General features: G+C 44.7%; 1 protein-coding gene across 1 annotated transcript; it reads left to right on the top strand.

Annotated features, from left to right (window-relative positions):
* The first annotated feature begins 1,377 nt into the window (after positions 1-1,377).
* NMS (neuromedin S) lies at positions 1,378-9,192 on the top strand. Its single transcript, XM_069770087.1, has 8 exons — positions 1,378-1,579; positions 1,734-1,789; positions 2,166-2,216; positions 3,312-3,371; positions 6,129-6,164; positions 6,598-6,639; positions 7,626-7,656; positions 9,041-9,192. The coding sequence occupies exons 1-8, from the start codon at positions 1,510-1,512 to the stop codon at positions 9,055-9,057; spliced, it is 363 nt and encodes a 120-aa protein (XP_069626188.1). The 5' UTR covers positions 1,378-1,509; the 3' UTR covers positions 9,058-9,192.
* Positions 9,193-16,767: the final 7,575 nt, after the last annotated feature.

Below are 16,767 nucleotides of genomic sequence, written 5' to 3' on the forward strand. Positions count from 1 at the left end.
GCCATCCTCCTTTTCTGAGAAAATTTAACAAACACAGAGAGTCTTCACTCCAGGATTGCATGGGCTTGGACAGAAAGCAGGGTCACTGCAGAAACGGGGTACGGGCTTCCTGGAACCCTGCGACTCCTCATTACTGAAAGCCTAGGGGGATTTGCTATGAGAAACCATTATCACAAAACTTGCTGCAATCTGCTTTAGCTCCCACTAAGGGTAAAAATTATATAGTCAGAGGCAATTACCTCTTTGAATGCTATCCTGTCTTGAAACTGCCATTTCCAGTCAAGACGGGTGAGAAGCTGACAGCTGAGTGCCTGCTATAGCAATGTCTGACCTCTCCTGATAGCTCCCCACTCAGATTATTGCACCCAACGGGCTGTGATGAGGCAAAGACAGCCGCCTCTCCCAGGGGAAGGAACAAAGGGTGAACTAATGGTGCTGGGGTCACTCAGCAGCTCCTGCACCTCTTTACGTACTCAGGACACACAGCTGTGGAGCTGACAAAGTCACATGAAGTCTGGCTCCCCTTTTCTTCTCTGCAAGAAAAGCAGATGCGTCTCCTCTCTGGCTGCTCCGAGATGCTGAGCTGCTCCCACCAGGAACAGTCCTGCCATCATCCTTTTAGTGCGCAGCGCAGCCATTGAGGGACATTATGAGATGAGGTGGGCTGCTGTGCCCATAATACCTTCTGCAGCTTTTTGTGTCTTGGAATAGCTCACACGGAGCCATTGCCTCCCAAACATCTCTACTACATATGTTAGGAGTTGGACAACGGGGTATGTATTTGCTTCAGTGGGCCCAAAGTTTATAAAAAAGAGGTTGGGAGGACTCTGCCTTTCTCAGTCGGGGTCTGATTAGAAAGCATTGCCCTTAGAACTAGCACAGAGAAAAACGGGAAGCATTTTCCAAAGTCAGGCCCAATGATTACATCAGGAAGAATAGAGAATTGCTTTTCTGTTACGAGCAGATCCATGTCTTGTCCACGACGGTGCCTACTGTGAAATGAAATAAGAGGGGGACAGCCTTCCTTATTTCACATGAAGGTCAATATAGTAAGACGGGACGGGACGGGACTTGTTCGATATGAAAGGTCGCATCCCTTCTAATCAGAAGGCCAGCCATCTCCCAGGCTGCCACGAGGAGGAATATTTTCCGAAGGCTCAGCAAGCCCTCCCCCAAACCTGAATTTTCTGTCTAAAATGAAACCCCCCAGCAGCTCCGTCGCTTCTTGCCCAGCCTCTTGTACCCCCCCCCAGCCCCCTTCCAGTCACCTTTTCCAGAACCAGCCCTGACGGAGGTCTCCAAGGGGCGCAGGACGGGGTGCCTGGCGCAGGACCCCGGCTGGAGCGGGGGCTCCTCAGTCACGCCGGGCCGGGCCGGGGGGGCGGCAGCGGCGGCGGGAGCGGCACGCGGGGCCGCCCCGGCGCCCATTGGCTCGGCGGCGGCGGCCCGGGCTCGGCGCGGCCCCATAAAGGCGGCCGGCCCCCGCCCGCCCAGCCGCGCTGCCCCGCCATGTCGCCCCCGCCCGCCCTGCCCTGGCTGCTCGCCGCCTGCTGCCTCTGCGCCCTCCCGCGGGGCTCAGGTACGTCCCGTCGTCGTCGTCGTCCCCCCCTTCAGCACGGGGAGAGAACCCCCCCGCCCCCCCCCAAACCTTGGGAAGGGTCGCCTCCCCTCGAGGGGAGCCGGCGGGGCTGGGTTCCGCGGCGTTCCCTCACAGCCGTGTCCCGTCCCCGCAGGGTTCCCTCAGCCTTTCTCGCGCTACAGGGACGGCGTGGATCTGCCCAAAAGCCAGGTATGCCCGTCTTCGCCTTCCACGACGGGAGGCGAGGCGTGGGACGGGGGCGGTCCGGCCCGGGCTGGTCCGGGGAGGTGGGAACCGAGGCTGGTCCGTGGCAGGGAAATGAGGTGGGAGACTGGTGGCGGACTGGGAACGCGCTATGAAATCCCTGGGGTGGGTGGTCAGGAGTGGGGAGGCTGAAGCCCTTGGCCGCCCGGGGGTGGATGGGGCAGGTGTGGGCAGGGCGCGATGCGCAGCTGGGTGCGGAGCAGGGCACCTGGGTCGGCCGAAGGCGGGCAGGCGAGCAACCGGCTGGTCCACGAGCTGAAATGCAGGTCCCCAGGTATGGCAGACCCACTGTTAACGTCTTGTCTTTACTTTTTTTTTAAAGCAGTTGGCACTGTGTTTCGGTCAGTGGATGGAACTGTCTAATCAACCCCAGGTAAATTGGCTTTGGTAATGTGTTTGATCTGCTGGGACTCTCTCTTCCAGACGTACTAATTGCCCTGTGTAACCCCGAGCATCAATGTCTGCAGGTGGCACAGCCTCCCCCAGAGAGCCGGCGGCTCTGGAGAGCAGAGCGAGTTTGCTGGTGTATGTGCTCTCCTCCCTGCAGAGCTAACTCAGACCTAGAGAAAGAAAAAAATGTGCTTTTCTTCCCATCACAGCGGTAGCTAGCACTGAAGCAAGAAGCACTGGTCAGTGCTGTAAGAGTTACAGGCAGGTCCTGGGTCTGTGGTGGTGGGTGGCTGGGTTTTCTCTGGGGTGCTCAGAGGAGCGAGGGGAAGTTTTCACTGCTCATTTCTGCTGCGGTGTCTCTGGCCCAGAGCTTGCAAACAGCTTAAAAAAAACCCCTCAGTAGCTTTGAAAGATCAGCCTCACTGCATTTGATACTGAGCCCAAGGGTCATTTTCAAAGGGGAGAGAAAAATCTTTGCAGGATCAGGATTTATCTGGAAGTTTCGAACATTTTGTGCTGTTTTTTTCTTCTTTCTGAAATCTTTCAGTTTTGTAAACCAAGACTTGTGGAAAATAGTTCCCAGAGCCAGTTGTTAAGGTGTCTTACGTTTTACTTTCTTTGGAGCTGTAGTTATTTCTCATCTAATGTGATATCAGCAAGTTCCTGTCCTGTGGCAGCGAGTATGGGACAGTATACTTCAGTATATGGTTAAAGATTATAGTACTGACTGAAATGCTTGTAGGTAAAAATGAGTGTAGATTAAATATGCCAAAACCTATAGGCTATTTCTAGAAAACTTAGCATAGGAAATTGTATTTTAAATATAAGAGGCTGCTTTAGATCTCTTTATAGCACAAGACTGCGTTGACAGTATTAGTAGTATTGTGTGTATTCTCACACAAAATACTAGTTTTTCAGCTTGTAATAGCGTCAGTAAGTCTTGCCCTGCTCTAAGGGGTTTTAGTGGAACCGTGTTCAGACTAAATTGTGCCGGGATCAGAATCAAGCCTGTTCTCTATCAAGCCTCATATGCTACATCCTCTCAGTAAATGTATTAAAGTACTGTTTGGTTTTGCAGCTCTCCAGCACTGTTTTGGATCTCTGTTATTCCATATTTAACAGCATGCATACAAATGAGGTAAGGTATAATTGCTTGTTTTATTTCAAAGCAATGCCTCCAAATCCAACTTTTTGACATTTCTCTCCAAACAATAATGTATAATCTAATATCGGCATGGCTTAGGAGATGTAGGAGAGTATATGGAAGATTATTTCTTCTCATTGGTAGCTTACATGTAATTCTTAACTCCATTAAATTATATATGAAATTGCTGTTTTTCACCAATTCAGAGCTCAAGAACCAAAACATCCACTTACAGCTGGGGTCAGTATTTTAACCTGACCCTCACTTTTGAATAATACAGGGTTAAATATTCTATAAATATACATAACATTGGATCAACAGCATACATAGATCATGCTGAACATGGAGGTGTACGAGTTGCTTTACTGATTTTTTTTTTAATACTCTAGTTGAGCCTGGTTTTTTGTGTTTCCGACTCGGATCCAAAAGATTGAGGAGTTATTGAATATAGCTCTTCCTCATCGGTGCAGTCATATTAGGACCTAGCTCAATGTCAGTTCTGCTTTATATCACTACTTTTATTATCACTGGTTTATTAAGAGCCTTTCTCATAAAATTCACTCAGCCCCTGGATATGTTAACAAGGCCAATTTACTTGTGGAGTTTGAGTCCTCTGTTTCAGATCACAAGTAGAGCCTTCAAGACAGTAATAGAAAGTATTTTGACATGTATTTCAATATGTCTTCTTGCCAGTGTCTTTAGCTAATTATAATTCCAAGCATGCTTTCCTAAAGCAGCCATAAAACTCTACAATACTAAAGTTGATTGTATAAAAAATTCTAGCATTTCAGTCTTAAGTATCTAAAATGTTTTGAGTTCAGTATTGACTCCTGTACTTCTGCAGCTTAGCTAATGAGGAGACATCCAGAATCATCTGGTAACTTTGAATGGAGCCTATTCCTGGTTACTATTTTAGTTACTAACTTTGCAAAAAATTCACCCTCTGTTATGCATCCTCAAGACTGGGACCTGAATCTCACACAGTATGCTTTCAAGAGATATGACTAATATCAGCTATATATCTGCAATATGATTTCTAGGTGTGGTCTGATTAAGTGGCAGATCAAATATAAATGTGAAATATGGAAAAAGAGCTATGCAAAAATTGCAGTTTTACCCAGCTGGTCAAATTTTTATTACATGAAGTTGTACTTTCTCAGCCCACAAGGAATCTTCAGAAGACACTGCAAACATAAGTCTATATGTAGTGCACCCAATGAAACAGTTATGAAATCCTACTCATTTCAGCTGGACTTCAACTTTCTACATGATCCTGTATTTGTGTGGATTTTTAAAAAAATTGATTCAGTCAGTTATAGATTATGTAGAGAAGGTAGATGGTGTTTCAAGAGGAGGAATGAGGCTTCGGCACTATGAAAGGCAAAGTCAATGGCAATTTGGGCATTAATGGGACTTGAACTCCATCTGTAGAACTTAAAATCTTTTGGCAGAACTAATAGACTATTTAATTTCGATGTCTAATCTTTGGGTAAATCTTGCAGATGGCACTTTTAAAGAAATCAAAAAGAGCTATCTAAACCCAGCCACATTGCAATCACCTCCATGAGAATTTGAAATTTCCACTCTAAAGTCAAGCCAACATGCTGTTTAGAAGCTCAGTTCTTACCATGTTTCTTCCACATAGTAAACTCTCACCTGTTACAAATTAGCTAGGATATTTGAAACTGCAGGCTAAGTCATGAGTTAGTCTCTGTCTTTGTTTGGCATGTAATAATCATCTCAGAACAAAACTAGCATTCATGCTATCTCTTTGTTGTAGTCTCCTTTGCATCCTTTAAAGCACCTTGATTGAGCAAGCACTTTTTTCTTCCATAGTATTTCATAGCCCTGTAAGTTGATATCAGTTGCTCTACAAATCATTGTCTTAAGCCTTGAACCAAGGAAATCCTCATCTCATACCCTGAATTGTGATTCCCTCCTTCTTGCTTGTATATTTTGGTTTTTTAAATTCTTCCTCCCCAGTTTCCCATCCACATGCTTTTCCTGTGTTCCCATCCCCTGTCTTCATGTCCTTGCTCATTATATGTGCTTGTTTTTCAAGCCCAACCTGGGTAACTAAACCCATTCACTGATTTAACTGTGGCTGTGGCACACAGAGCTATCCCATTCCTGGCCAGCTGGGAGCATGCAGCCCAGCAGCTGTGCTGTGGGCAGGAGGGCTCCCAAACCTGGCCGATGTACCAGACTGCAGGTTCAGGGCTTCATTAGACACCGAGCTTAGTCTGCTCCCATGAAGTCATGGGGAAAGTTTCTATTCCCTGATGTAAGGCTGCGTAGAAAAATGAGCAATTTCCTATAGAATAAAGGATGCAGGGAAAGGCTTAAAACCAGCAGTCATGCCTGGGTTAAAACCAAGGGCAGTCTGAAAGGTGAAGAGCAGCCACATTTTAACAAGGTAAGAGCTCTTGGTACAATTCAAGCCTGAGGAATGGAGCTGCTGTGTTTGTTCCACGTGGAGCTCTGCTTCACCCCCCAGAGCATGGCTGTGCTTTGCTGTACAGTGAGGGAAGCATGTTGAATAATGGTAACAAATAGGGTAATGTATGTTAAGGCAATGTTTAAAATCAATCTTTAAAAAGATCCATTTGCTGCTGTTATATCTGTCTGTGATAAGTGCAAGATTATCTTTCTTCTCGCATGGAGTGCAGCAACCTCATCGGTGATGGAGGGTTACTATCACAAGCCAAAGAAATGACAGCATCTTGACTAACTTACACTGTCCACTTGCAGGAATCACAGATTGCTGCTGCAAAGTTTACAAAGAAGGTATGTAAATGTGAAGACAAGTGAGTAGTAATGGACAGGGCCCTTTCCCTGTTTCTTTTGCTGCTTTTTTTAAAGTCAGCTTTTATCAATGGTTGAGAAGAGAGCTGTGCTGACCCTGCTTCTGCAAGCAATCCACCATGTGTAAAGCTTTCCTTTATACATTTTCTAAAGCCTTTGAATCTTTAATTATGGTAATTTAGTATATTTACACTAGACAGAGTGGATAGTTCTTGACAATGCCTTTTGGGTATTAATTTTTAATTGGCATTCCAGATGAATGGGCATTGGGGACTATCAACATCTTGTTGTTTGTATGCTGCTGAAAAATGGCTTGAATTATTGATATTCTGATGGAATGACACTGAAACTTGTCAACAGATCTATGGAACTGAGTTTAAAGTATTTTGTTAATAGTTTGTGTTTTATTTTACAGGATAGTCATGAGACTCTGGGACGGCCTTTTTTCCTTTTCAGGGTATCTGAATCTCTTTTTAAAGATTCTGAATCACAGACAATGTTATATATCCATAGACAAGCAACTGTTTGCCTTCACAAATTCTTGCCACACTTTTTTTGAGTAAAGGCCAAATATCCCTTGCTTGAAAGCTTTAGGGAGCTATTTGCTTAAAAAGCTCTGGTTCAACTAAAAGATGACAAGATAATGAGATCTGGGGTAGTAATGGATTAAAAACTTTTTTCTATGAAGCAGTGGTTCTGCAATTGTTTTATCTTAAGCCAAATCATCCAAGGACAGAAGTAGTATTTAGCTTGTATCTCTGAGACTTCCAAGGTACACTGATGCTAAATTTGTTAGATAAAACATGTGTGTGAGCTGAATGTCCACTTGGTCTGAAAGGTCTGGCCAGTAAGTGATGGCACACTGCTTAACAGGGTGAAAAGCCAAAGCAAAATCATGGACATGATCATTTCTCTCATGTTTTTCACCCATTGTCTTGCTGAAATATGGCACGGTCTACTGCAGAATATGCTGGTTTAGACACGCTCTGATTAACACCACACTAGTTTTTAGGAATATCTTCAACACATTAAAAAAAAAAAATTTATGAAGTAGGTCATAGCAGGTAACCAGAGTCCCACTTCAGCTGTCATTTATGTTTTAGCTCACTTCAAGTGTGCCTGGCCAGGTACTTTCAGTGCTGGTATTTATATGCTCTTTCTTGGGCATCTACACATAGTACCCCAATGGGTTGGGACCAAGACCCTTAATGAGAATAATTAAAGCCACATTGTTTAGCTGTTTGGACAGAGGCAGAATGAGTATTTCTCAGACTTGGAGGCAAAACCCACCCTGCATGGATCCCCTGGTATTTGACATGTCCCTTTAAAGGAAATCTTACTGCAGCCTTCTTATGTATGCAGCATGATGGGAGATGTATTTTGTTGTGCTTAAATCTGGCATCTAATACCTCTGCACAACCATCTAATTATTATATTTTTCAGCCTCGAAATGGAAGAACTATCGAAGGCAGTGGTAAGTAGGCATCCAAAAGTGACAAGACTTTGTTCTGGTTTTTTTTTTTCAATAATGATGATCCTAATGATGGAAGGAGTTACTGAGAAGTATTACAAACCTAGTAGAAACCGAGATACCCATGTGGATGTTTCATATGGTTACTAGGAGGTGTCTGGGCCGAAATGCATTTTTTTCATGCTCAGAGACTCAGTGTATGCTCTTGACAAAAGGGTTGTTTTCTTCCCTCTCTGAGGTTCAGTAAGGAGGATCTTTCATCCTCTGCAAAATGATAGAAATGGTACAGAAATTGTAAAGTTTAAAACCAGAGGGTTTAAATTGTACTTGGAACACAAAAGCATAGACTCGTCTATGTTCCAAGAGACCTTCAGTCACCTAATCCTACATGAGGCCACTAATACAGATCTCTGCATGCAGGTAGGAGTTATCCTCACATCAGAATTAGGACCTCTTTGGGGGTAAACTTTAACTAGAAAGAGCAGGAGTGGGGATATAAGGGAGGAAGATAGTGAGATGTAATAATATCACCTAGCACTTGCATATCCATCTTTGCAAGTGTCTATTAAAGGTCTTTGTGAGCTTTAATGGGAAATGGACAAAATGTACATGTGTCCCCTCCTTCAGTCTCTCTTCTTCCAATCTTTTACCCCACAATAAGACCTAAGACTTGAGAGTGGTGTAGAGCAGCATTGCTATTTGCTTGGTCTGGTCTTAGGCACTGCCCTGGACATTCATTGCTTCTCGTGGATGAAAGGAAGATAAGGAGCTAGATGGATCTCTGGTTTGAGCCAGTGCAGCTGTTCTTGTGTTAAGCCCACGTGTGGGGGGGAAATGTTTCATAGCTATGAAACCTGTAGGGACAGGGAGTGCTGCCCAGATCTGTTTAGAGTAACTGGAAGCATGAGCTGACAACCACTAAGATAAGCCAAACAGGCGGAGAGTCCCTATAGATTTGGGGCAAACCAGTTAAAAACAATTAGAGTAAACTTGCATGGAAGTACTCTGTGCAGAGTATTCTGTTAGCAGAATTGCTAAACTATCAAACACATCTCATTAAAGTGCTGGTGTAGAAGCCACTACTCTATAATTGTGCCTTACAGCAGTAAACTTTATCCACAGCTCAGCCTCCGTACTGTAAAGGAAGGACAGTGGAGTTAGGGCATGATGGAGAGGGGAGAACTGTGTGAGGAGGGAGAGTACAAATCACAGATCTGGGCACTTATCCAAACTTTGAGACTTTCATCCATCTTAATCTTCTGGTGCTTGAATTTGAAGTTATTTAATTTCTAACTTTGGGAAGGACCAGACATGCAAAACTGAATACTAAGTCATATTCAGATCAACATCTCAACATAAAATATGATACTGTGTTCATTTGTTTCAGAATACCATGGAATATGAAGTTCATGGGTCAATTTACCAGCTTGGTGACTTGGTTTACATAAAGAAAAGAGACTCCCCATTGCACTGGTTGTCTATCATGTGACTCAGTTGTCTGGAATTTGCTGTTCCATGTAATAAATTTGCAATCATTAATTATTCTTGTTGTCCTTTTTAATTAAAGTAGGTACTAGACTTCATTGGGCTATAGTGTAGCATTGCCTGGTTCCAGCTGTATTCAAAAGAAATCAATCATCTGAATATTGACAATTTTCAAATCCAACAGTGCATTTTATATTTATAACATCTTTTTTAATAGGGTCATGAATTATAAGCTTGCCCTTTTAACTAGTTAATATATTTCCCCAGCATTTCAGAATGTGCATCCCAAATAGCATGATAAGATACTAAAATCATCATGGACATTTTAATAATTTAATTCTTATTTTGAATAACTAAGGTCTTGAGTGCAATAATTGATAAATCCAAAGTACTTTGAAAGAAGGTGAACAGGTACTGCTGTTACATACAAGCACTATTTGATCAGATGATGTATTTTTTTTTTCAGCCTTGCCTTACTGGCTATTGTAAAGCACAAATAGTCACTTATGAGGGATATTCTGAACATCCGCCCTTTTTACTGAAATCATGCATTTAAACCTGTGGTGCAGCTAATTGTGCTTGCACTGTATGGAGTGGGGTGATGTGTTTCGTTAGGTGGAGACATTTATGGGAGGAAGACTTAAAGTACTAAGCAGTTACTTCCTTGGGAAGAAAAGAGCGTAGTAAAAGCCAGGGTTTGGGGATACACACCAGGTTGGGATTCCTCAACAGAGTGTCCCATGGCATTGGCTTCCTCAAGCCTTTGTTATCCTCCCTTCCCCTCCTTTGCTAATCAGTCCTGGTGCTGTGGCATGGTACCATCTCAGTCACCCTGGCACAGCTGTATGTGAACTGGATTTGGGAACTCCTCTGTCTTCAAAAACAAATCCTGAGAGACTGGGGGGGGGGGGGGGGGGGGGGTGGGTAACTGGAAAATTTCCCAATTTGGGCTGTATTAACAGAAGTTTGGCTGGTTGATAGAGGGAAGTGATGAGTTATTTGGCAGTTGTTGGACCACTTCTAGGGTAGAGTATCTGGTTTGGGGCCTCACAATCCAGGAAGGGCATGGACAAATGGGAGGGAGCTCGTGGAGGACCTCCAAGGTGGTGAGAGCTGGAGCACTTGCCGTGTGAGGACATGCAGGGGCAACTGGGCTAGTTCAGCCTGGAGGAGGGATGCTTTCAGGGCACCTACTAGCCCCTCCAGTGCATATGAGGGGTCATCAAGAGACAGTCAGGCTCCTCAGTGTGAGGAGGGAGGACAAGTAGCAACAGGCATAAGTTGAAGCAAGAGAGGTTGAGACATCCAGGCAGTGTAACAGGTTGTCCAGAGAGGTTGTGCTGTCCAGTCCTTAGAGGTTTTCAGGACCACAGTAGACAAAACCTGGTCTGAATTCCTGCTTGGGATCAGACTGGAGACCTCCTGAGGTCCCTGCCAGCCTCAGTTATTCTGTGACATGAGTACAATTTCATGTTATGTATTTCAGCCTCTTAACAGGGTCAAGCCCTGGCTGAATTTTAGCTCCTGTGCCTTCACCTGGGCAGAGAGTGCTGGGGGGGTCCCCAGGGAGGCTGCTCAGGGCAATTAAGGCCTATTTGTGCCCTCATGGCACACTGTTGCTGTTGTTCACTGTGTTGTCAAATCCCGTTGGAAGTGATTAGCCCATGGAAAGACTACCAAAGGGATGCTGGCTCCTCTGGCTCCTCAAGTATTTGGAGCTAGCTGGGGTGCCCCTCTGGAAGAAATAGCTAAGCCAAATGTAAGTGGTGGAGATGCACCGTGGTAATGCAAATAAATATGAGAGAATGATACAAAAGTACAGCAATGGCACTTCTGGCCTGTTTCATCTCGGAGGCCAAAGCTGCACAGTATCAAGTTTTTCTCAGTTCTGCATAAATATTTGTACTGGTTTTGACTGGGATAGAGTTAATGTTCTTCATAGTAGCTCTTACGGTGCTGTGTTTTGGCTCTGTGACCAAACCAGCATTGAAAACATGGGGATGTTTTTGTCGCTGCTGAGCAGTGCTCACACAGAGTCGAGGGCTTTTCTGCTTCTCCCCCCACCCCACCAGCGAGCAGGCTGGGGGGGCACAAGGAGTTGGGAGGGGACACAGCCGGGACAGCTGACCCCAACCGACCCAAGGGATAGTCCAGACCATAGGACGTCGTGATCAGCAGATAAAGCTGGGGGAAGGAGGAGAAAGGGGAATGTTCAGAGTGATGGCGTTTGTCTTCCCAAGTCCCCATTAGGCATGCTGGAGCCCTGCTGTCCTGGAGATGGCTGAACACCTGCCTGCCCATGGGAAGCAGTGAATGAACTCCTTGTTTTGCTTTGCTTCACTTATTAAACTGTCTTTATCTCAGCCCAGGAGTTTTCTCACTTTTACCCTTCCGATTCTCTCCCCCATCCTGCTGGGGGGACTGAGCTGCCGGCGTTACCCACAGCAATACCGTACCATCCGCAACTCTTGCTGTGCTCTCATCATCAGCAGTGGCTTCCTCCACCCACAACAGGTTTCAAGAATAATATGTATTTGGGCCTTTAAACTGGTTAAATAAGACTGATAAATAGGTGGTAATTTGCAAGCGAGGACCTAGCTTAGGATCCTCAGCCATATTTCTGTAGTTACTGTGGCTCCTCTGTAAAATGCACAGGAGAGCTCTTGTTCACTGCTTAGTGGAAACCTTTGCTCCCTGGAGCAACACAAATGTCACCTGTGGAATAGGAGAGATTAATAATATTGAAATGTAAAGGTCACCCCTGGCCTGAAACCCTGAACGTCCTGCTGCAAAACCCACAGCAGAAACTGAGAAGCACAGACACAGGTGACAACAACAATTAGAAGCACGGAAAAATTTCAGCAAGAGAAAGAAGTGAAAGCTCAGCTCCCATTGTCAGCAAGAGAAGAGACAAATAAAGAGTGACAAGACAAGGTATACAAAGTAATGAGTGCGTTTAGAAGAGTAAATCTGATGCTTATCCATCCTCTTGTAATAAAAAGGAGCTAGGAGAGAGACTCAATTACACTGAGAGGCAGTACATTTAAGCTGCAAAGGGGAATTTTTTTTCTAACACTTAATCAACTCCTGAAACCAGTTGCCGCAGCTTAGAGCATGTGGTTAGAGACAGCTCTGCCGGCTCTTGGGAAGGCAGGCACGTTGAGGAGCGCACACCTTCGTGCCGCCTAACTTGCCTCGGAAATCGCTTTAGGCTGGCCCAGGATCTCCTGCGTTAAAAGCCTGGCCTGCTCGAGCTGGGCTCAGCAGAGTGCACAGGAGGGACCTGGAAATGTGCTTGCCGGTGGGGGGGGCGAGTGCCGCCCGGCCTCGCGATGTGCCGCTCACCAAAGAGCCAGAGCACGAAGGATGGGTGGAAAACCCTCTTGGTGCTTTGCTTCGGTTGGCGGTCCCTTCATGCACCGGTGCCTCGGACAGCCTCACTCCCTTCTTGGCTCCCCCAGGGAAGAGCACACTTACTAAATCTCCAGGAGATGGCAAGCTGGGAGGGGCGGCAAGCGCCGGAGGACAGAGTCGGCATTCAGAATGGTTTTGGCAAAGGAAGACAGATCTGGAAAAAATATGTACGGCTTGCTGAGGATGAAAGGAAGGTATTACACGTACTGAAGAATAATCAGTTGCAGCTTTGCAGCAAAGGGGGTGGGTAACTGTAGACAGTCAAACATCACAGTGTTGGGGAGAACACAAAAATACAATGTGGAATAAATAAGCTGTAGAGTCTATGACATGGGAGGTGTTGCACTGATGATTATAGGGAAGACTTCACATACAGAGTAGCACTGGAGAAGAAAGAGGGGGACCAAAAGGAGAGAGCCCAGCAGAGAGGAAAGGCAGACGTCAAGGGAAGCTTCTTGGTTTGCAAGAAGGAAGGTTTGAAAAGGGGAGGGGAATGATAAAACGCTTCATTTTAAGCTCACCACTCCTGGCAGTATCCACCACGCCCATGGATGGATACTGCCAGGAGAGGTAAGCTTAAAATGAAGAAAGATTCACATTAAATCTGACAGTATCAGGAGAATGAAGCACTGACTGATAGGCAGAGCTGCTTTTCTCGGTCATAAAAATTCTCCAGGGGGACTGACACCTCACTTGGACTCTAAGTTACAAAAGTCCCAGCTCTGAAATAACTGCAAGCAGAATTTTCTCTCTTTAGTGTTACATCATGGTGCAATGTTTATTCCTAATTATGTTTCATTTAATGGAAGATTTAGTACCATTGTTTTGTTGAACATCTAGCATACTTCAGATAGATAGAAGTTGCTCTGGCTGCTTCTGGAGAAGGGGAAGATTCAATCTTAGAGAGCCCAGCCCTTATACTTTACATACTTTTATCTCATGATAACGCTTGTCACACTAACAGCTGTTGACAAGTGGCACCTGACTCCCAGAGCTGCAGAGCAGCCTGGGAAGGACATTGTCTGCTTCTGGAATGCTAGTGTAAAATGAGAGAAAACATCCCAGCATGGAAAAGGAAGCATATGGACTACAGAAAAAAAATGGAAAAGCCCATTTGTGACGTGCAAACTCAGACTGCACACAAACTGGAGTCCTCTGAAAATGCAGTGAGAGGATTCAGATGACTGGCCATGAGGGCTGACTGATGGCCAGTGAGATAACTGCCATGTACACATGACATGAAATACCATCTAGGAACTGAAAACACATCAGCCAACTGCTTGTCTTATCTTCACAATTGTCAGCAGGTAATGAGACAGAATTAGCTGCAGAAATTGCAAATATACCTGCTGGAGATTTAAAACCATTTGCTTAATGTAGCCAGTTGGGCAGAAAATACGCAACTGCTTGACAGGCTGGTCAAAAGCTGCCAGCGACCTGTTCCAGCTGCCCTAGTGCACGTGAGGCTGCCGAACAAACTCCAGCTACAAGATGGATATGCTTATTCCAAACACAGCAGCAAAATGTTTATTTCTTTGCTGGGATCTTAGAGTCGAGCAGCGACTGCAGATCTCTACTGGCAGCCGAGACGGATGCTTATGTGGAGATTGCTCTGAAGTCTTGTCTTACTTATCTGTTCCAGACAACTCACACATTGCAGTTGCCACCCCTCCACCTTATTAAACAGGGTAAAAGCATATGTTTGGCTGGGCTGGACTGCATAAACTCTCCTAATCTATACATCTATCACTGATAGATTTCTGCACTGAACAACTAGAAGTAGCTGCCAAGTCTCCTTCTCCAGTCATTTCTGCATCTACTTTTTCCACAGTGCAGAAACAAAAATGTGACTGATCTTACAGCTGGTTATGATTCACCATCTAAAATTTTGACATTTCTCCTGGGCAAAGAACCTTGTACACCAAACACTGCCTATCTATTAGCCTTAAACCTGCTGAGAGATCAATAGAGAAAGTCTGAAGGACAACATATGGCAAACTTGAAAGAAAAGTTTTTTAATATCTTTACCACAAAGCTTCTGCACCCAGGGGTTTCTACACAGCAGTTCAGATAGTGCCCGCTGAATTACTGCATGGGGGAGATGCGTGGACATAAATATGTGTTTCTGGAGTAGAGCTATCTAAACACCAGCCAGCACAAGACCTAAATTTGGACTAAAACTTCCAACAGAAAAGGCAAAAATGCAGAACACACATGAACCAACCTCAGAGCACAAAAGACTGGCAATCATGTGTGACCCATCTTAAAAGTAGCAAAACCCAGGAGTCTCATTTTCCTTCATTTCCACAGCTGTATAGTTCCACAGACTATGTGTAAACTAAGATAACTCAAAGTCACTATTTTGTGACTTGCGGTAGAGCACGCCCTCGACTTCCAAGAGGACAAGGATGGCCACCACTGCAATATTGGGACCGGTCAGCAGAGGGCAACGCCAATATCAAATTTGTGATGCTCAAAGCAGAGACACGCCGGCTGTGCAGCGGCCGCCGGTGCCCATCTGCTCCTGACTCGGGTGATGAAGGAGTTCAGACCTTGAGCATCCCTTGCGCTCACCTGGACGAGGCTCTCCGAGGTCATAACTTGGGATGTTTCCTCTCCTTACAAAGAAAGCGAAGGTGACAGAAGATGGCAAGCTTGTAAACACACAAATCTCAGGGCAGAGTGAACTGCAAGTGCTCTGCACAACTGAGACATCCATCAGCAGCATCAGTCCTCTAGACAGGTAAAAGAAGAGCAGCTTTTCCAGGCATCATTTCACCTCCATGCTTCCATCTGCCCACAGCTTCATTGAATTGTGGAGCACCATGTACACGAATTTTCTAATGGGTGTTATTGAAAACATCAATTTTACTTGACAGACAATTGAACTACACCACAATTCAGTTAGGAAAGTAATGCTACATCAAGATAAACGTGTTTTGCAGCATCAGTAACAAGAGAGGTGCCAGAGGAGCTGTGTTTTGAAATTTTTCACAGCTTTGCTTTACAACTAAGTCACGTACCAGCCTCAGCTACAGGTGAACCAGACCTAACCTGAAACCTGTAGCATGCGATATGAGAGAACTAGTCAGGTGCAAAACTACTGTGCAATTAATGTCTTGTTTTACCAAAGTAAATGAGCACTTCTGTGATCAACAGAAGTAGGAAAGTTATTTCTATTAGATCTGTACTTCAAGGAGGATCTCCTATACCATATTTAATGAAAGATAGTTTTTATTACCACTTCAGTAGTATAATTTCATGCTGTGGCCCTTATTTCAGCCAGGGCATACATCAGAGCTCGCTCTTTTACAGAGCTACCTATTTCCATGTAACTGGCAGGAATCAGCGTGTGGGTTCAGCTCTCCATCATATTTGCCTAGAACTGCTCAGCAGATTCAGAAGTTAATAGATGAGGTCAGATGGATAAGCAAGCAAATGGTGCGCTGCCATAAATGTTGTTTTCTTAGGAGGAAGGCCAAAACCTGAAGGGAGTAAGGCAGCTGACTACGGAGTGCATAAAATAGGAAATTGGATGTCTGAGCTCTAGTTCTGGCTCTCTTGATGTGTAATGGTACCCCTACATTTCAGTGAACCACCTAAGGGCATGATTTCCATACTTAACCAAGTGCTTTGTTGAACAGGGGCTTTCCTGTGGGTATGAAGTTAAGCGTGTACACTACCAAGATGACACCTTTCCACCTGACTCGGCTTCCCCCTTTGTGAAACAAGGGTATGGTTACTTAGCCTCAAAGTTTTGCTATGATGATATCCACCTCATTTCTATTCAGAAATAGGTTCAGGATCCTCCAGAGTGTCTATTAATCAACCTGGATAAAACCTCAAGCTTCCAAGGAAGCCAAGTGTTGATGATCTGGATATTTGTCTGAGTTGTTCCCAATCCCTATGTCTAGAATAAATAATGACATTAATTACTGTAATAGACTAGTAATATTTGTTCACAGAGTTCACCTTATAATCAAATGAGAGAATTTATCCTTACATTTACGTTTATCCTCAAATAATTATCCTCAAGTTATCTTATTACCTTAATGCAGCATTATTGGTGTAATTAGCCCTGCTCCAGTAACTGTTTAAGTACTCCTCAGTGTACATTTTGCAAAACCAGGTGCCAAAACCCAGTTCTGCATTTGTCCCGTTCAGACTGGTAACACCTCTAATGAAAAAAACTTTTCTTGTTGTTCTACCCCAGGT

Source organism: Haliaeetus albicilla, chromosome 25, assembly GCF_947461875.1.
Source record: "Haliaeetus albicilla chromosome 25, bHalAlb1.1, whole genome shotgun sequence".
NCBI lineage: Eukaryota > Metazoa > Chordata > Aves > Accipitriformes > Accipitridae > Haliaeetus > Haliaeetus albicilla.